Raw genomic sequence first — 21911 nt, 5'->3', positions numbered from 1 at the left:
AGGTGCATACTTCTCCCTTTGTGCTCATAGTGATCCAGCAGGGATGTTAGTTAGTAACCAATGCACAGGGCCCTGGGCCAGTGGCTATACTCTTGCTTCCTGCTTGGTTCAGAGCTTCTGTGTGAACTCCATTTGTCCTGTTGTTGGAATAGAGTACATGTCAAGAGGTCAAACATTCACCTCCTTGATATTCTTGCCATTTAGTTCTTGGAGCATCTGACAATTGCTCACTATAGCCTTGGACAGGAGTCTAGTCTATCCTTTATGTAAGGAGATGAAGTATTTATCCCTCTGTGCTTCTGTGCTCCAGGTGCCTACTTTGGTTTTTGGGTTTGTTTTGGGAGTTTGTTTGTTGGCTGGCTGGCTGGTTGGTTAATTGGTTGGTTGGTTGGTTGGTTGGTTGGTTGGTTAATTGGTTGGTTGGTTGGTTGGTTAATTGGTTGGTTGGTTGGTTTGGTTTTTGTTTTGTTTGAAACAGGGTCTCACCATGTGATGCTGGCTGGCCAGATACTCACTATGCAGACAAACTTAGCTGGTCTTGAGCTCACTGAGATTCTCCTTCCTCTGCCTCTTGAGTAGTGGGATTTAAAAATGTGCACCATCACCAACCTCAGAGAGCCAACAGAGTCTCTAGATGTCACCTACCTTTCTTTCTCATTCCCATTACACAAGAGTGGGAACCTCACAGGCCCCTGGCCTACTTTACCTGTTCAGCAGGATCTGGCTTTGTTGATGGGGGCAGATGTTCAGCACCATATCCCCTGTACTGGTCACCTGGCATATCATCCTCTCTCTAACAAATGTCTCCATTCAACCTGGCATCTGTGAAGTGCCTTTTGCATAAAGTATTGCACAGTTATATTAGCCCGGTGCAATATTTTGATCACTATAAAACATGACATTTCTGTACAGAATCACTCTCCACCAGGCAAAATGATTAAATTTACAGCTCAATTGGTACTGATCAATAGAAATGAAACATGGAACAGCCTTATGCAAACAACAGAAACAGTGGTCCTAAGGATTTTTTTTTCACATAGCACCAAGGCCACCAGCTTCATGCCAGGGTCTCCACACATGTGGGATTTTCCAAACATAAGATTTACCTTTTCTTCCTAGCTAAGCAATTGGTCATCTAAATATTGAACTAGTCAGAATAGGCAGGTTTGTGCTATAGTAACAAGCAGTCCCCCAAAAATTACTGGATTGAAGTAAGTAAGATTCATTTCTCTTCAAGGAGTGTGTCAATCATTCCTTCTTGTCAGTCATTAGTTTCCTGTAGGTGTGGGTGCAGAAGGCTCTTGCTATTCTAAATGTTTCTGTTGTCATACTGGAGGAGAGTGCTTCAGCGAGCCTTGCATCAGCAACCAAGTGTCTTTAATTAACCTGTTCTTCCAGTGGGTGCTGTGGGCCCACCTGCCATTAGATGATAGAAAGTGTAGTCACAACACATGCTTAGTCAGAGGAGAAAGGAAGCATCTGGTGAGCAATGCTGACAACCATACATATGTGAAACATAGCTTAAGCCAGACACAGTGCCTCACACCTATACTCCCAGAATTTAGGAGACTGAGGAGGCAGAGGAAGCTTATAAATTCAGGAATGCCATGTGCTACGTAGGAATTTCCAGTTATTTCCTGGGTTATTGCATGAGATCTCATTAAAGAAAAACATGGCATTCAAATAAACCAATCCAAAACTAAAACAAATCCCCCCAAATAAACAATAGTTATAAAAGTCTGGCTATATTTTAAACAAACCACAAATCTGGGTATTTAATGGAGTTCTCATGAAATGAAGAATAGCTAGCTACCAGGACCTATTAGTAGCTCTGAGACATGAAACCTATCCCCAACTCATATTTCAGAGGCTGAAATCCATCTGTAGGTACAAGGTGAGAGAGTACAGGAGACTAGGCATCTTTCCAAACTCCCTTTCTGAGGATCAGTAAAGCTAGGAGCAGTACAGAGTGGTCTATATACTCACAGCAGATAAATGCACGGCAGATCTACTGAAGGCCAGAGAGCAAGGCTGGTTCTTGACTCATACAGTAACTCTGTTCTCTCACAGTATTCATTCTTGCCTCTACGAAGCCCACTGTCCTTTGACAGGCTGGGCAGGTACTCTCATCTGCTCTCCATGACCCAGCCATGTGTCCTGAGCTTCCTTCCGTGCCTGGGGCCAATCAGATACTGTCTGAGAAGAGGAGGCCACAGTGTCTGGCTGCAGCAGGCACTGAAGCTTGACGGTCAGTCATACATGGCTGTACAAAGTCTATTTAAAAGGTTTTCTTTTTAATTCAACTATAATTCAGCAATATACAATACAGTTTATAAACAACTGTATATCCTTGTTTCCAATTTTTATTTAAAAATAAATATTATTGACAGTGAATTTTAATTATGATGTTTCTTTTTAATCAAAATGTCTCCAAAGAAATAATTTAATAAAAAAAGAAAATCCCCCAAAGAAAATGTAAATTCAAAAAAAAATGTCCTAAACACAATAATCTCCTAAAAATATTTTACTTTGTCAGAAAGGCTTTGACCCAACATTTTTTACATACTATCCTCAAGGTACCTGCTCAACAGTTCGTGCAAAATGAAGATTCAGAGGGAATATGGAGGAAAGAAAAATACATTGCCGTGAAGAACTTGGCTGGCGCCCCATGCACACCGCACGGCCTGCACCCCATCCTATTTGGAAACTTGATGCATTATTTTAAGTCTTCTAGATCTGTGTTACTTCCCCAAAAATATGATTTATTTATTTTTGCATGGACTTCTTCATGCTTCCCTCAGTCCCTGTGTCCATGTGGCAAGATGTCCTCCCAGGGTGCCTGCTAAGGTTTTACGGCTGTCAGTGGCCCAGAAGTGGGTGCAGGAACTTATGTAGTGCTAACAAGAGCAGAGACAGCAGAGGGTCTGCACTGTAGCCTGGGCCGGTACCTGCAAGTGAAGAAAAAAAAAAATACAGTCAATCTGAATCCTGAGAACCTGGAACCCTGAGGCAGGCCAGAACAGAGAGAGACTTTCCTGGCCTTCTGAAAACGTAGTAGGCAGCTAGAGGCTACCATGGCTGTTTCAGTTTCAAAGATGGAACAGATCGTTGTCAGACAGAAGTGCCTTTTCCCTGAGACAGATGTGCTAAACTGTAGTTCAAAAGTCCAAGTCACTGCCTTATTTTACTAAACAGAACCTGCTTCTTTTATCCCCAGCACAATTGTTCAAAGTGTCCTTGACAAAAGGCTCACCCCCCTTACTTCCTCCATGAAGACGCCATCTATACACAGTACCAGCCGCCATGTCTGCTCTCCAACCTCCTTGCCTAAATAGCCCAGCTTAACATCTACACAAGTCCCATCTTGAATGGTTTGATGTTTCTTTATGTGAGCCTTCCTTTCATAACCATGCTGCCAAGCCACTCCTTAAGGTATGGAGCTCAGGCGTCACGGCCTGGAATGGGTTAATACCCAAGATACTACAAATATGGTCCCATGTCCACCTCTTTCTTCAATACCTAGGTCTTCCTCTGTGCAATAACTCCATGCATGTCTTCATCATTTCTTCTCTGGGCCACTGCTCAGCTCCTCACCTAATCTCGAAGTATCCAGCTCTTGCAAAGCTCTCCCTCTGTAGTCAGGGAAATCCCACCCAAGAGACCTTGGCTCCTGAGCTACAAAATGAACTGCTTCTCCTCAGATTCTCTGCTCTTCTGCTTTGGTGCTGGGACACTACTGATGACTGCTATCCTATAATTTTCCCCTGGACTTCCAGCAGTCTGGGCTACAACCCTGACCCTAGGACGGTTGTGGGAGGCTCTTCCACTAGACAACACCAGATATACAGATGGTGTAGAGAGTTTGCAAAGTTGTCTCCCTTAGCTGCTGCCTTGGCAGCTGGGCCCACTTGTCTTCATGAGGTTGGAGGAGGGCCTTCCTCAACAAGGCTAAGTCTGTATGTGTACTGTCAATCTTAATATGTAAAAGTACTATCAATCTTTCCCTTTTTTAGTTCCCGATATTAGTCTTTTTGAGAAATTAATATATGAGAATTACATTTATAGCATTTCCACCCTTCCCTTCTCCCTCTCCAACTCCTCCAGGGTAGCCCAACCAGGTACCTCAAATTCATGCCTTCCTTAACTATTACTATCCATTTCCGCATGAGGTGTGTGTGTGTGTGTGTGTGTGTGTTGTGTGTTTGTGTGTATGTGTTGTGTGTGTTAGTGTGTGTATGAATGTGTGTGTGTGTCCTGCTGATTTTGTGTTGCTCTTCTGTGTATGTGTTTAAGGTTAAACACGTGGGATTTGATAGCTATTAAAGGGCTCATCCTTGGAGAGGAATACCTTCCCTTTGTAAATTAACTATAGCTCTTCATTTAAGGGTGAGATGTTATGAGTTTTCCTCCATCTCTGTTAGTATGTCAACTGGTGTTGCCATTGTACAGGTCATGTTTAGGCAGCCATATTGTTGAGATTTCATAGGTACATTTCCTTGTTATATAGAGAAAACACAATCTCATCGCAGGCATCTTTTTTGAGATGTTCCCTGAGCCTTGGATCATAGTTAGGAGCAGAAGGAGGAGGAGGAGAAGGAGGAAGAGAAGGAAAAGGAGGAGGAGGAGGAAGAGGAGATGACATTCATTCAATTACCATACCAAATCATAGTTTTCATCTTAACTTTATCCCTACATGTTTTTCATCAGATTTTGCTTCAATACAGCTCCATTATCCCATCCCTCCCTAGTCTCCAGTACTGCTGGCCTCTTTTCTAAACAGTGTTCCTTCTATTTTCATAACAAATGAATACTGAGAGAGAAAGAGAAGGGGGGAGAATAAGAGGGAGGAAATTAAAATCTAGAAAGACATAATACTTGTTTTTCTGAGCCTGGGCTTATTTTGCTTAACACAGTGGTTGCCAGTTCCATACACTTTCCTGAAAATATCATAATTCCATTTTAATATAATTCTAATCTGCATATATAATATGCCATTTTCTTTCTCCAGTCATCTTTGGAGCACTTAGGCTGATTCTGTATCTTAGTAGTTGTGGCTAGTGCAGTAGTAAACATGGATATGAGGGGATAGTAAGCTGGCCACCAGGTGCATACCTCAGCATGTTATAATTGGATCCTGCAATTATTCCTTTGTCCAAAGCATTTCCCCTACTCACTAATCCATCTTGCTCTGCCGGCAACTGTGTGTGTGCCATAGAACTCAGCCCTGTGTGAGGAGCTGAACAGATTCCAGTCAGAAGCACCATGACTCCAGCTGCCCATATACAAACTAGTACTGGCTCATTGTACTATGGACTGAGGAAAAAGCAGGCTCTTTCTGTGTCCAGTCTCTCAAGAGCTTCTATTCCTGTACACAGCCCTGATCTCAGTTGAGAAGTTCAAGGAAAGGACCCATCCAGACACACTGGCCTTCAGATCTTAGTTTCCCAGACAGTTTCCATCCTGGCCTCCCATGGTGTGTTCTCTCTGCCTCTGGCCATCACCAACAGAGAAAATTACAGTGCATTGATTTCTCCAAAGACTGCAGTCTTCCTTTGTACCTCATCATTGTCATACACTACTAGGAAGACAGGTTCGGTGATGGGTGAGTTGATGGATGGCTAGGGGTCTGAATGGAATTTAGAGGCTCTCTGGCACGTGGATAATAATTGTCTGAATAGAACTACAGGGGATAGTGGTGCTTCTAAGGCATAGAAGAGCTTGGGAGACCAGATATCCAATGAGCTTTCCAATTCCTAGGTATTGATATTTACATTCTTGCAAACCCTAGAGGTGACAGAAATAAACATGAGAGAGGTGTCTAAAATCTGGTGCAATTGTATACAGAATATAACCAATGTATGCAACAGCCAGTGAAGTAGCCAATGGGCATGTGAGCCAGACAGAGACAGGGGATGGCTGGCTGGGTGGAACTGTGGGCACAGAAGAGGAAAAGAGATTTAACCTTCCCCCAAGTACCACCTTAACTGTTACTGTCACTATTACAGTCTCACTTGCTCAAGATTAAAAGTTTGCACACTAAAAACATAGCTCAGTGGTCCATAGTATTCACAGAGGCCTAAGTTCAATCCCCATTATGCAAAAAGTAGCTTTCTACTCTGTGCTGAGCCAGAAGTGGAAGCACCAGGGACAGAAGGATCGCATGGTAGCTGTCTAAAGTATGGCCTATGGAAAGTAGAAATCAAGGTCTGTAGGGTCTCCAATTTGGATATCTGCTTGGTGGTTACAATTGGGTTCCTAAGCCTATCCCTGTTGCTAACTGCCTGTGTGACCCTAGACAGCCCCCTTCACCTCTCTGGGTCTTGTAGCATATGCCAGAAAGTAAGTATGTGTGTGACTATTGACACTAAACTGGGCTCTAGATTAAGCAGTATCATAGAAATATACTTCAGAAATGGCCACAAAAAGCCTTCCCCATCTCCAGCATGCACATCCTATGATAATGTCCCCCCACCCTCAACATGTCCTGCTGTAGACAGTGGAGTATTATGGGGTAAGATAAACAAAAGTTTGCAGAGGACTGTGAACTTTTAGAATGAACTGTCTAAGCCTGAGTCACCGTGCTAAAGGACAAAGGTCATAGGATGTTCTAGCTGAGACTCCTCTAGACCAATCAACACCCAAGTGAATTGGTACCAACTGCCTAGATGAGTTTAGCGGAGACCAAGTGAAAGAATGCCCTGATGGGCCCAGACAAATCACATGTATAAATTCCTATGTTGTCACACCAAAGTCACTGAGTTTTTAAGGTCCTCTGTCACACTGGAAAAAAACATCCCATAAAACACATAAGCAAAAGAGGCCCAAATAGTCACTGCCAGGAAAGCAAAGGTTTCAGAAAAGGCCAGTGTAAGGCAGGAGTGTTGAACACACGTGCACTCCTAATACTCAGGAGGTTGAGGCAGGAGGATCCACCTGAGTTACAATATGAGGCCTTGTCTCCAAACAAACAAACAAACAAAAAAACAAGATCTAGGACTATATTTCAGAGGGACATCACTTATCTAAATGTTCAGGGCCTGGGATTTGATCCCCAGTACCACATAAATAAATATATATAACATTTTAAGGCTGGCAAGATTGTCTAAACATACTTGAAAGCCTGGAGGCCTGATTCAATTCCTAGAACCATATAAAGTTGGAAGGAGAGAACCAACTCAAAGAACAAACTTATGAACACAATCTTATCTGAACAGAAGTGAAGAACTAATCTTGTGAATGCCCTCCCAAGAGGGAACTTTTCCAAAATGGGCAAACTGTCTCCTTTTCTACTTATTTTTAAAACACTCCTGATCTTAATGAGCAAGAGGTCACGTTCTTCAATGGAGACTTCCTGTTGTGATGCACTGGGCTACAGGTCTACTCTGCATCTAGGGCCTGAGTCTCTACCTCCCAGACTTCCAGATGCAAACAAGACTGCTCACTGCTGTCTGAACTGACAAGTGCAACATCTCTGCTTGACCTTGAAGGGCACAGGTACACAGTGCTGGATAGGTGTGTTTGGCTCAGCTAGGATGGACTCGCCAGTCTTTTCTGACACTCCTAGGGCATAAGGCTGAACAGATAGGCTGAAATGCTGAACTGATCAGTTGCTAGCAGCCTCTTCATCTATTTCCTCTCTTTCAGAGGAGACCCAGGAATAGTGCTGGAGTGCACACAAGTGTATTAGTCATGATAAAGCTGGAGACTCAGGCAGCCTGGGAGGTGAGGAAAGCCCTGGGAAGCAGTCTGGCTGATTCATCTTCACCTCAAACCAGTACTGCTGCCTTGATAGCTCTTAATGAAGCTGAAGAGTCTTTGACTCAAGAAGAAGGTATCAGCTGAGAAATTAATTTTTATCATTTTGGTATCGAGAAGATCAAGAGATGCTCTGAAACCATTTAAAAGAGACTCTGAATCAGGTGCGGTGGCACATTATCTCAACACTTAGGCAGAAGGATGGAAAGTTCCAGGTCAGCCTGGGCTACATACTGAGATCTGACACCACACTTGTGGAACGGGAAGAGAATGAAGGGAAAAGGAGGAAGAAGATGGAGAGGAAAAGGAAGTAGGGAAACAGGATGGTTGGGAGCTGCAGGTAATAAATAAATATAATAATGAAAAAAACTAGAAAGAATACAATACAATGAACCTCGGTGGGTGTACACCACACACACACACACACACACACACACACACACACACACGAGTCTCAGTCAAAGCTTGCCTGGAAAATTCCTCATTTCTATATATGCAGCAACAAAAGATTTCTAAAGCCCTGTCAGAAAAATGCATGGAATTGTTGAAGCCATTTAATATCTTGATAAAGTAAAGGAGGAGGCTGTGTCGGAACTTCCTCTTGATCCATGCTCTGTTCTCGGTGTAGAATCCAATCCTGTGAACGACGCTCCCATGGTGATCTACAGCTGTGATTTGAGGTCTCCCCACCATGGAATGAAAGCTTTGTTCCCAGGTAGCAGTGCCATTCTGGGAGGAATGGAAGCTTTTGAGGGGGTACCTAGTTTTAGAGGGGGTCAGGCCACTTGTAGTGTGTCTTGTGCTCTCCCCCTTCCTGCCCACCATGAGTTGAAGAGTCTCACACTACCATATGCCCCCACCATGATGCATTGTTTCATTGTAGGCATCAAGCTACAGAGCCATGGACAGACACCTTGGAAATGGAGCAAAATAAAAATTCCTCTAAAATTGTTTGCATTGGCTATTTTGTCACAGTGACACAAGTCTGACTAACAGGGAACCTTGTGGGGGTGGCACTGGTACCCACATGTGAGTCTGGGGCATCTAGTCTGTATGGAGGGCTGAGAAGCCTCTTGGCCCCACCACCTATCTCGTGATTCTGGGCTGGGGAAGGCTGATCTGTTCAGCAGCTTGAACACATACAGCACCAGGACACAGCTAGGGGTTTTTCAGAGTTGCTCAAAAACTGCACTTTTTCTTCTCCCCCCCCCACCTCCAGGCCTGAGAAGTATAAGTAGAGTTATGATATTTTTAGGTCAGCAAGCTGATTCTGGCTCGGATGGCCTGAGTGGGCTGAAGCTCATTTTGCAGGCTGGAACGGCTGGGTTTGACTATTTGTGCCTCCCTCTGCAGAGCTCTGCAGAATGTGCACACATACAGTGCAGGGAGCCGGAGAGCTGGTCCAAAGGTTGGTACTGCCCCATCTCTCATAGGCAAAGTCATTCTAGCCATGAACCTGGCTGTGATTTCAGGAAGACCCCTGGAGGGTATATTTGCAGCTGCTCCCTGTCCCCTTCTATTGAGCATACTCTGGCCACTAAAAGCAGCTATGCACTTTGTGATGTTCTAACCTGTCTTCTGAACAAAGATTTCTTGGCTAGAAAAGTTAGGGACCCAAGCCAGGTATGCTAGATGAGGATCCTTAAGCACTTGCATTCACTTCTATTGCTTTCTTTTTTTGTAGCCTCTGTGGTTGAAACAAAAGCCTAGCCCTTGAACTTGAGCTTTCTTTCATTCGAGGCTAGAGAAAGTCCTCCTTTTCTAAGACCTTCTCTGAAGACCCTGCCTTTCCAGCTGCACCTGAGCTCTCTCTGAGAGCAGCAGACCAACCCCTCTACCTCCAAAGGACAACCCAGAAGGCCTGGCAGCATCCTGGCCAAGGTCAATGTCATGTTTCATCCCCTCTCTACATATCATCCAGAAGCCTTTGCCGCTAAGGCAACCTGTCATTTCAGGGGACTAGCCTTCATTCTTTATCACAGTTTCTTACTCCCCCACTTACTGCCTCTCTAGTCATAAACCCTATTTTCTGCAGAACCTATTGACCAAGTGAGGCACATGGCCACATGAGGGTGGAGCCTGGGTTGTAGAGGGGTGGAAATCAATGTCCTTAGAGTCGTCAACAGAAAGTGAATTCTAATCTGACATGAAAATCAGGAGATTCCTATTATAAGCATACAAATTTTGGAAATGCCCAGGCACCAGCGCCCCTGCTCCCGCTTTTCCACTGAGGCTGTATGCCCTTCTCAGCAGGAATCTCCAAGTCTTTGACCTCATGACCACCAACCTGGGTCCCGGTGAGCTGCAAGCCAACACCCTTGCCTCTGTGCATGGGTTCCTGTATACCCTTTCTCAGTCACATTTTCACACCCTGCCATTTGTTAATGTCCAAGTTCACAGAGTCTGAGCCAGCTCTGGCTCAGAACCCAGAAGGAGTCTGGCTTGGCTCCTACTAGGTCTCTGCTCAGCTGTGCAATGGGCAGGTGCAGGCCCCTTCCCTGACATGGGGCTGACCCTCCTGGCAAGCCCAGTTCTCAGTTCCCCTGATGGACTCTGCATGAGTCCAGCTTGCTGCTGAGTGGGAAGATGGCACCATGCAAAGCTGCCTCCCTTTTGACATTTTAATTAAAGCTTCTTCATGGCTATTTATCCAAAGGGAGGCAGTGAGGAATAATTGAGCACTAAGGGAGTTTGTTTGGGTAGAATTCATTTCTGCTATAAAATTAATATGTGCTGGTAAATGGGGCAAAAACTAGAAGCAACTAACTAATGCTGCTGTGTTTTAAAGGAAGTGCATTATCTCTTATGAAAAAAAAAAAAAACTGCCATGGGACCTGGAGATATAGACTGTAGTTGAGATATGGGCCTGTGCCCTTTGCTGGTGATTTCCTAACTCATCCTACCCAGGCCCATAAGGCTTCCTGCTTCAGTCAAGTCCCCCACCCTACTCAGTGGAATGGAAGGAGGCTAGCTGTTTCTAGAGTATTTGAGTCACTTTTTATTACTGTGACAAAATACCTGAATAAATCAACTCACAGGAGGAAGGATTTCCTTGGCTTGTGTTTTCAAAGGTGTCAGCCCATGATCCACTGGCTCATTGCTTTGAGTGTGTGGGGAAGTAGAACATCATGGCAGAAGGGCACAATGGGGGAATGCCTCTCACCTCATGGCAGCCAGAAACAGAGTGGGGAAGAAGGGTGCTGGGTGAAATATACTCTTCAATGCCACATCCTCAGTGGCTGACTCCCTCCTGGTGCCATGATTTTTCTAACTATGAATCCAGCAATGGATGAATCCAGCCGTGGAGTTGGTGGTGGTGTGGTTGGACTGGTGGAGTTGGTAGAGTTGGACTGTGATGCAGTCACAATGCCACCATCTGGGGACTAAACCTTCAACTCATGAACCTTTTTATATAGTATCCAAACTTATCATAGGTGAGTGAAACATGGGCAGTACAACCATGGTGTTGAGTTATTTCTCTAACACAGCTTAATGGTGGCCTTGGGTTTCTGAAATGTTTTTTCTCACTTCAATGCCCAAATTGTTTCATGCGTATACTTGGAAAAGGCATTCTATGGTACAGAGTCTTTGTCAGATCCCCACTAGAAAGGAAAGAACCACCACCTCAGTGCCACCATGAGAACCTGCCTTGATCATCCCAATAGTACCATACTTCCAGCCATGTAACCTGGTCCATTGTCTTTGCCAGCCCTCAAAATGAAGCTGTAGAATTAACCAATGCCTCTGCTTCTCTTGGACTGATCCATCCTTTTTGTCTTGATTTCATGTTGCCTCTGCCAGGGAGTTGGCCTCAATCACTAAGGCACAGAAAGCCAGGTACAAATATCTCTACCATCCACATGGCCTGGAGCTTGTTTTGTAGCCCAGATTAGTCTTTTACATCAGCCTCCTGAGCACTGGGATTATAGATGTGTACAACACCCCACCCTGCTAAGTGTACTTAAGACACACACACACACACATACACACACACACACACACACACACACACACACACACAAACTTTAGAATGGAGGAACTGAAATCCAGTGAGGAGAACTAACTTGCCTAAAGTCCAAGGTTTCCAGGAAAAGTAAAGGTCACACAGTTAACTTTGAGTTTTAGATAAACAATGGGCAGTCTCTAGTGCCAGGCTACTCCAAATAGTTCACTGGCTATACTTACATCAAGGTACAACTAACTGTCTGCTGGAGACCCAAGTGTAATGAAAAGTCCTCTGACTTTATCTGATACAGATCAAGATCACCAAGACTGCAAACCTTCTGTTTACACAGTGAACTACAGCCACCACCTATGTCTCTCCTAGGACCAAAGAACAGGAAGTCATTTTTCCCACTACTCACTGTTGGAGCCCAGCCCAACTTCCAGGGCAAGAGTTGGGAAGAGTGTCCTCCTGAATTCCAACACTCATAATAACTTATTTTCATTGTTTTCTTGTTGGCTCATGCTAATAATGGGTTTCCTTTAACAGTTTTGCATTGCTCAGGTCGAAACCTAGTGCTCTATCACTGAGCCACATAGCAGCCCCTTGCTAGGGGATTCCAGGCAGGTGTTCCACCATTGAACCATACCCCCAGCCCCACTCTGATGCACTCTAGGCAAGTGATTCACCACTGAGCCACACCTTAACCCCTCCCTTAGTATTTTAGGCAGCGGCTCTACTGCTGAACCACACGTAGCCCCTAACTAGGACATTCTAGACAAGTGCTCTACCAGTAAACCACACCTCTAGCCCCTGACTAGGGATTCAAGGCAGGTTCACTAGTACTGAACCACACCCCCAAGCCCATCACTGGGGCTTCTAGGCAGGTGCTCTACACATTAAACCACACCCTAGCTTCTGTCTCATTGGTGGAGTCTATCACTGGGCCAAGCTCTCTGGCTGCGCTGTGGCATTTTCACGCACTCATATAACACACTTTCTTGGATGGCCAACTCAGTTGATGGGTCTTTGCCAGCCTATTTATTTCAAAATGGTTACTTTCTTCACAGCCAGGTGGCTATGGGCAGTGATTCACCAGCTCAGCAACTGTGCATGCTGGGGCTGCCTTTCTGTAGGTGTGGGGGCAGTCCTCATCTGGGGAGATCCCATACCCAGTCTGCTTTGGTTTGATAATCTCTGGGGCCATATAGTGCTATCAGGCACCCAAAACATTCTTAGTGCTTAGAAATTTACTCTGACCTTTGTAAGAACTCTCTCCTATGACCTGCTCACAGTGACCTTAGTAAATGGAACCCATTTTTTTCCTTTTATGGGTAAGTGCTAGAGTTAGTGACTTACCTAACATTCACAACTATAAGAAGTCAGTACAGGGTTATAGCCAGTGGCTTCCTGGTATCTGTGAATTCCACTCTTGAGCTGGCTGGGACTTCTTCTGAACCCTCTCCAGGAGACTGATTTTCAATTGCCCCCTCATTCCTTTGAGTGGATTAAAGTATATTCCCATGAGGAAGCTAGGTGTGTACACTCATTTCTCTTGGCCCCATTCATTCCTGCAGGAGTGACTTTCTTATTGTCAGATCACCCTTTATACTCCAGGTCTCTGGAGTAAACCAGCCTTCCCCTGCTGAGCCCAGAGGTCCCACAAGAAGATACCAAAATCTCTCTGCCTCGGTTGGATATTGCTGCTGTACTGCCTCTTGCACAATTTCTCACCTCTCACCATATCAACTCATCTGGGCACAACCTCATTTTAGTTCCATCCTCTGTAGCCCTCACTCACCTGTCTCACACCTCCCAGTAGTTCCCTTTGGATATCAGGTCAGAGACTTCCCTTGTCCCAGGGACTCTAGAACAGATTCAGTTTCCAAATGTGGGCAGCTGTGGGTGTGTGTACTTTCTGACACCTATGTCTTCTGCCAGAGGATGAGCCAGAGAGAAGGGAGACTATGACTCAGCTGCATGTCTCCCTGTCTCTCTGCACACTGCCTGAGGTATGAGATGCAATGTTTGTAGGGTGGATGGTTAAACACTCCCATTCTCCCCAGATGCCCACTGTGCAGAGTCACTAGATGTTCCATACACAGCCTCCACTTGGGGCTAAGAGCCTGTCCTAGACCCTCAGGGAGCCAGGCTCAGTAACTGACCTGAATATGGATCTGAATAGGACTCAGATCTCTCATACACACTTCCTCAGACTCATTTCAACCTCTTCTTCTACTCATTTCTTTTTTAATGTGTCCTATTATGCATTTTTATAAGCTGTTCCCAGTCCCTTCAATAGAAAATAGTGCATTGATGTGTACAATGTATTTATAGGTTTTGTCTATTTTGTAATATATATAAATTATGTATGATTATAATTTGTATACATGTTTTAAATGTAATTTGGGCCATATCAGTTGTATTTAAGTATATTTAAATGGTAGGATTGTTTTTTCTCAAACTAATTACTACATGAATCCAAAACACAACCACCAGAAGCTGGCAAGAGATTGATGCATCTCAATGGTAGAGCATGTGCCTAGAATCCCCCAATGAGAGGTGCAGGGTGTAGCTCACTGGTACAGTGCTTACCCAGAATGTATGCTCTTGAGCACCACAATAAATAAACATGCAAACATAAATATAATTATCAAAAATGAAAATAAATCTGGCAGTACATAACAGTCTACAGGGTTTCAAGGAACACAATTTGGGAACACTTGATCTCAGTGACCTGAATGTACTTCCCAATGTGAACTGTGGAGATTTGGATTCTAGAGTGCTTATGTGCTCATTACACTGACTACAGAGTAGAGCTAGGATGATGGAGAAGAGTGTCCATCCTTCCCTGAAGTCTCTCACCCAGCCCATTTCCACTCAAGTTGTCTTGGTGTTCTTTTCTCCTGTTTCATGGTTCTTTAGTCAGACTATCCAAGGGTCAGGCACAAAATGAGTAGTCTCTCAATGCTTGCTCATTTCAGGTTGCTAAGCAAATAGCAGAGTCCTTGCCCCAGCCTCCCTACACTTCACCTTAGCGCCAGGCCTGACAATCACCTATCATGCGGTATTGGTGCCAGGATAGAAAAGAGCCCTGTGACCAGAACAATCAGCCTTACCTGGCCTATCTGCCTATTTACAACTCCCGTCTGTCTTCTGCTTCTGGGATACCTGAATGCTGTTTCTCACTGAGGACTATACCTTTAGAAATATAATTTGGCCAAAATGGTTAATACATTTTAATTGCAGATGGATAGTGCTTGGAAAATTGTGTAACATGTGTTCATTAAATAAAATCAGTGCCAAGGAACTGCCCAGAATGTGTCATGCATTAAAATATGGCTCTAGAAGAGAACACATCATGAAATATGGCCTTGTGTATTTTTTTGTTACATTAATTTTTAAAGCAAATACAGTTCATCCATTCACCTAGAGACTGGATATATGATTGAGGAGACAAACCTATGATGTTATTTGATGATCAAGAAGTCTGGGGCCAGGCTTGGTTCCCCAGATATCTTAGTGTCCAGTCACTAAATAGTACACTACACCTGTTCCAAAAAGCTGGCAGTGAACCATGGACTAGCTATACCCCAGCTCTACCTACTACATCCAGTGGTCCAGATATGGACACAGAACATAGACTGGCATGTCATTCTGCTCACACCACTGCCTGGGACCTTTCTTTCCATGGCATCTTTCCTGGTATGTGTACCAGAAATTCCATACCTAGGCATGTTGCCAGCTCCAACTCACCCATCCAGCAAGGTTCACCTGGTCCCCAACTTACCCATCTTCCCATCCACAGATCTGCTTACCATTTGTCTAACCCCTTTCAACTAGCTACACACTCACTCCCACATCCCTCTTCCCACCTATGCAGCAGCTACTTTTTCCATCCATTTTCAATCCACTCATCCATCCTTGTGGAGACAAGAACAGTCCCTTTCTGGATTTGAAATGCTTCTGCCTTAAAGGGTCAGAAGGCTTGGTCCTCAACTAGTAGATGTATTCATGGAGAGGTGACTGGATCATGAGGGCTCTGACCTAATCAGTGGGTTACTTCATTGATGGAATCCTAATTTGATGGTCTTATTGGAAAGGTATGGACATCTTTGGAGGTGGGGCCTGGTTGGAGTTAAGCTACTGGAGGGTTGTTTGGGGAACTATATGTTATGAAGGCCTAGTTGTTTGTTTCCTCTTTGCTTCCTGGCTGACACAAGGAGAGCAGTTGTGCTCCAACACATGCTCCCACTGCAGTGTTCTGTCTCACTTTGGACCCACAAGTAACTTTTGAAACCATGAGCTAAAAAGTGAAGATTTCTTTATTTAAATTGCCTGTGTTCTGTATTTTGTTGAGGTGATGAAAAATATAAATCCTCCCTCTATTCATTCACGAATCTCTTCTGTATTTTACTACCTACTAATTTTTATGTCCAGTCCTGATACACTTAACCATTCATCCATTCATGTTTCCATCCATGTATCTGTCCATCCACCTTCCCACTCACTCATCTGTCTATACACACACACACACACACACACACACACACATACACACACACACATACACACATACATACACACACACATACACACACACACACATACACACATACATATACACACACATACACACACACACACATACACACATACATACACACACATACACACACACACACATACACACATACATACACACACACATACACACACACACATACACACATACATACACACACACATACACACACACATACACACATACATACATACACACACACATACACACACACATACACACATACACACATACACACACACACACATACACACACACACATCATCATCATCATCATCATCATCATCCCTTTCTACCCACTGCATCCTCCTATCCATCATTCCATTCACTCATATGTCCTTGTGACCATATTATCTCATGCCCACCCATTCACCCTTCCCTCAACTTACCTGCTGTCTGTCTGCTTTTCTATCCACTCACTCCACCTCTCTGGCAGACATCTATCAACCTATTGCTCTAAGTAGCCCACACACTGTCTTCTCTTGGCACTGTTTTCTCTGAGCTGCATCGCTTATCTGTCTCCACACTGGCTGGAGCCACCATTTCCAAAGGATCCTGTTTTCTCTGACCCCATGGCCTTCAGAGGAAAGCAAAAAGCCCCTGAAATCTTACAGGTCGGTCTTATTTAATCAGTGAACTCTGTCTGAGTTCTTGCTTTTCCTTGCAGAGCCAAATTAATACTTTGTAAGGCCTTTGAATTTCCTGACTGTACCCAAACAACAGGACATTTGCACATGGTATCCTTCTTCCTGGAAGTCACTACCTTCTGACTTTTACACTGTCAACTTAAAAACTGTTTGTTTTTTTTTTTCTTGATAGGAAGAAATCGCAGAGATGTTTATGGATTGGTGTCTCCTTTATCCCTAGCATTTGGTGTATTGTGCTTCTTGTCTTGTTTGCAGTAATTACCAGTGCATATCATGGAATGGGACCAATTTTAAACTATATAACACTTTCTGCACACACTATCTGTTGCTAATCTGCAGTTCCAAGCCATAAAATAGTGCCTCTTCACCAGCAGCGGCATGCTGTATCCAGCGATGGCCAGGTATCAGGTGGGGCCCTCAGTCCTCTGCCCACACTACCTCATCATAGCTCACAGTGGCCTTGTGCAGATCTCCTAGCCCCATTCCAAGTACTTCTACATCCAACTGACCACAAGCAAATGTTAAGACAGTTGTTATAGGTTCAGTGCTTCCAGAGTGGGTTGTGGTCACAGTATACCTCTAAGATCTCCATTTGTCACTGATGTCATAAATGACAAGTTTGGTTATTTTTAAATATGTAAGCTCTGACATAGAAAGCAGAGAAAAGGAGAGTTGTTTTGACTGGAGAAGGATAAGGTACTAGAGTGTTCTGGGTTGTGTCTTCTTGTTCCTTCTCAATCTTCCTATAAGGTCCCAGAGGCATTCTTTATGTTCCTTACAAAGATCCCTTAATCTCTCAGACTTGACCCCTTCCTCTCTTGCTTTTCTATCCTTACCTGAGTTTCACTGTGTAGCATCCTCTGGCCTTGGATCCTTTTGCCTCCCCAGTCCTGGGATTAGAGGCAGGTACCACCACTTTGTCTTGTAAATGTTCTTAACTAAAATTACCAATCAAAGCCAGACATGGTAGCTCACATCTATGTCCTCGACACCAAGGAGGATGAGGCAGATGGATAATGAGTTCAAGGCCTGTCTATACTCACAGTAAGACCTTAGCTCAAACTATCACATTCCCAAAAATTAAAAAAAAAAAAAAAAAAATCCTACTACTCTACACTCCCCTCATCTCACAAGTGTGAAGGCAGAGAGCAAGGGGGAAAAGAGCTGGCCAGGCCACACAGTGATGATGACAAAACCCAGGCTAGCCTAGCCAATTTACCTTCTAGGCCACTGTTTTGCCCATTAAGAGGCCTCATTTTCTTGGAGCTCTGGGTTCCATGATGTCAAATCACCATGATGTCAAATCACCATGATACAGGAGAATAGGAAGAGGTACTTGCCATTCCTGTTCATGCCCAGTCAGCATACTCCACACCTACTCACGACTCTCAATAGCTTATTAGCTGCTGGCTAATGGCATAATAGTTTGGTCTTCTTGGACAAGCCTGGGGTGAGTTTTAGATGGCTAAAGAAACATCTAGGCTGAAAAAGAGGCTGAGAAGATGTAGAGGATACTGGAGTAGAATGGGATGGACTGGGGATGAGGAATAGTAGGATTGTGGATCTGATGATCCCCTTCCCCTTGTCCTTTCTCTCTTCTTTCTCTGAGCTCTAGTGTCCCTCTAACGAGTTTCTGGAGTACAGAGGGGATAGCAGACTGTCCTCTAACCCCAGTGCTCTACCTCTCCTTTCTACTTTTGTGGTGTTCTTAAACTTCTCAGGGCTTAGTCAGGTACCCCCTCTCAATTATCTCTAAATCTCCAAAAAATTTCTAGTGTTAACTTTGAACACAACAGGCATTAAGGGTGTATTTGAAAGGAGAATTCCTGTGGAGAAAAGCAGTTGAACATCCCTCTGGCCTGGCTTACAAAGCCCTTCCAGGAACCATCCCAGCTACCCTTCCTTGGGTGTCTTCAGAGGTCAGCAGAGCAGAAGCCACCATCCCCACTCTGCAGATGACAAAGGGTGTGTAACCTGCAGCAGTCAGCTCAGTGTACTCCCACAGCCCTTTCTAGGGCAGAGAACCCTCATCTCTGCATCTCTGATGACCTCTACCTTTAACTGTTTCCCTGAAGATCAAGCCTTGCCCCCCAGTATTCTTAGTTGCCAAAAGTCTTCCTAATGGCCTTTCTTTAATATGGCAGACACTAGCTTGATGAAGTTTACCTGGTGTGTAAGTAAGTCTCACACTAGGGTTCTGTTCAAGCTTATTAGGTGTTCTAGACATTTAATGCCATTCTCACACAAACTTAAGATGACAAAAGCCAGTGTTTCCTAGTGTTTCCTATGTGCTGGACTTTGTGCTCTGTAAACATCCCATGTGGACTGATCTTCAATGTTGACAGTGGGCGAATTTGGAAGTCTCTGTGAGACTGGTGATTCTAACCTCTGGTTGTGTCTGTAAGAGCACTTCTAAAAGGGATTAATTAAGGGGGGAAGAACCATCATAATTGTGGAAGAATGTGCTGAAGATCTCCTTGAGACAAGCAGAGAAGAATGATAGCTGAATACAAGAATCCCCCCTTTTCTCTGCTTCTCCACCCACCATAAGGAACTGCATTAGTTATTTTTCTATGGCTGTGCTAAAACACCATAACCAAAGCAACTTATAGAAGAGTTTATTTGGGCTCATCATTCTAGAGGATTATGATCCATGATGGCAGCAAGGCAGCAGCATCTAGATGCTGAGATCAGAAGCTGAGAGTCCATATCCCAATCCATAAGCAGGAGTCAGAAAGTGACCTAAGACTGGACCATGGCTTTGGAACCACAATAGCCACACCCAGTGACATGCTTCCTCCAGCAAGGACACACACCCCCAGTCCTACCCAAACAGCACTACCAACTGGGGATCAAGTATTTAAATATTTGATCCTATAGGGTTATTCTCATTCAAACCACCACATGAAACAATGCCTCTGAAACTGAGCCAAAAATAAATCCTTCCTTGTTCTGTCAGGTGTTTTGATCATCTAATTGTGAAAATTAACAAATGACTTCCTCTGATGCAGTTGCTGTTCTCCAGCCTAGGACCTGGTTCTACACAGAGGATAACAGAAAAGAAACCTGCTTATGGCAGTGATTAAGCCATGATTCCAACCCACAAAAGTGGACATATCAGGAGGAAACGTTTTGCTTATGAAAGGCGAATTGTTACAGTGATGGTTGGTTGGAGCTCCAAGGCCCCGAAATAAAGAGAATTTGCTGTCACTCAAACCTGTGTTTGTCTGCAGATGAGCTAGCTAAACAGTGGGAATGATTAAAATGTCAGGGGAACCAATGAAGTGGTCACATGTGGTGGTGGCTACCACTCACTCCTGGGCTGTCCTAGCATTTACTGGGTTTGTGCTTGGAGTCTTCCACAAGGACAAGATGGGCAGCATGGGATAGCATGCAAGAGAACTGACCAATCCAAGTCTTCCCCCTGCCCTCACTCTTTAACAGCATGGGGTAGGCAGTTTGATGCTAGGAAGGCATGTCCTATTAACAATCAGCCTTCAAATACCCCTGAGCAGATGGAACATTGTGGCAGTTTTCTGACTGGATGGCTGACTACTTCTGGGACAGATGGAGAAGGATCCTTGAGTATAGAGTAGGGAAGAGCTTCTGAAATGTCCACTTTGGTTTCCATTATGGTTTGATGTGAAGTGTTCTCAACATGGTTATCAACTGGTGACACTGTCCGGAGGTTGAAGAATGGAACCCGTAGGATGGGAGGCATGGCTGGAGGTGGTGGGCTAGTGAGAACAAGCCTTGGAGGATTATATAGCCCAGCCCTGCTTCCCACCAGATCTCTCTCCTTCCTGGTGGCTACTGTATGAGAATCCACTGCCACCATAAACAGAGCCTCCAGCCAACACACCTTTCCTGACATGACTGACTGAACCCTCAAAAACTCTGAACACCAACGATGCTTTCTTCCTTTAAGATGCTTCTGTCCAGTAATTTGTCATGGTGATGAGAACAGTCACTAACACAGCTTCTTATTTTGAACAGACACCTAACAGAAAGTTCACTAGGAGAACAGCAAAACCAGCCAATTTTAGCCTGTCTAAAGTAACTTCAATGATTCATTCTAGATGGTGATAATGACAGAAAGACCAGAAAATTCAATCATTTCAAACATTAGTCTCCACCTGAGCAGATTGGTAGTGGCAGGTCTATGTCTCAGGGGCCATTGCATGGATGGCATAGGGTGGCTCCAGCCTTATACCTCAACAAGTCACTGAGGGCTTTCCCATTGCCAAGTGTCTCCCTCAGTCTGCCCCATCACTTAGTGCTCCACATCAGCCAGACCCTAACAGTGGAGGGGCCAAAGGGGTGTGATCCATATTGGTATTTACATGATCCTCTGCCCTTAAACTGCGAAAGCCATCATTTCCCAGGAAGCTTCCCTCTGAGGAAGGTCCTCCCCAAGGAATAGATAGGAATAGGGAGGAAGTACAGAACTATCTCATCCTCAACTTCCCTGTAGCCATTACATAAGACAAAGTGAGACTTTTTCTTCTCTAGAGGGGTTTGCAAGAAGTGCATGAGAAACATCATCAGAGAACTAGGGAATAAACCAGGTAATACCACCACCACTACCATCACCGCCACCACCATCACCACCTTGTGCTGCAAAAATATCTTAAAGCCTTGCTAGCATGCCCATAAAGCTCCAGGCTTTAGATCATAAGCAAGGCCTCGCCACTGTCCGAATGGAGCAGGACTAATCAATATCATATTACAGAAGCACTTGACCTCATTTATCCCTGCGGATGCTTGGGGAATCCTTAACATTCAGAGCTTTAAAAATGTGTTACCGGTGTGTTTAATGAGAGGCTCCTTAGTGGTTTGGCTCCTGGTGACATTTAGAAAGTCTGGCGCTTGGCTTTTCTCTTGGAGGCTGCCATTAGGGTGGATGAAAGAATCTGGACCCCAGCAAGAAACTAGGGAAGGAGCTGTGTTCTTGGGGATGAAGAAAGACAGTAAGAGTTGG

The 21911-nt window shown here is 44.4% G+C and overlaps 1 protein-coding gene and 1 pseudogene across 1 annotated transcript in view; both read right to left on the bottom strand.

The window, feature by feature from the left end:
* The window catches only part of LOC117723631 (uncharacterized protein C2orf78 homolog), a 32473-nt pseudogene extending 31692 nt beyond the window's left edge, over positions 1–781 (bottom strand).
* A 1492-nt stretch (positions 782–2273) lies between these two features.
* Positions 2274–21911, bottom strand: part of Vstm2b (V-set and transmembrane domain containing 2B) — a 30229-nt gene continuing 10591 nt past the window's right edge. Inside the window, exon 6 of the mRNA XM_034511763.3 lies at positions 2274–2948. Within this exon, the coding sequence (XP_034367654.1) occupies positions 2860–2948 (89 nt within the window). The 3' untranslated portion in view covers positions 2274–2859. The remainder of the gene's footprint in view (positions 2949–21911) is intronic.

The sequence above is a fragment of the Arvicanthis niloticus genome, chromosome 1 (genome assembly GCF_011762505.2).
Source record: "Arvicanthis niloticus isolate mArvNil1 chromosome 1, mArvNil1.pat.X, whole genome shotgun sequence".
Lineage (NCBI taxonomy): Eukaryota > Metazoa > Chordata > Mammalia > Rodentia > Muridae > Arvicanthis > Arvicanthis niloticus.
Note: the sequence above shows the minus strand (reverse complement) of the source record. Positions and strands in the feature narration are given on the sequence as shown.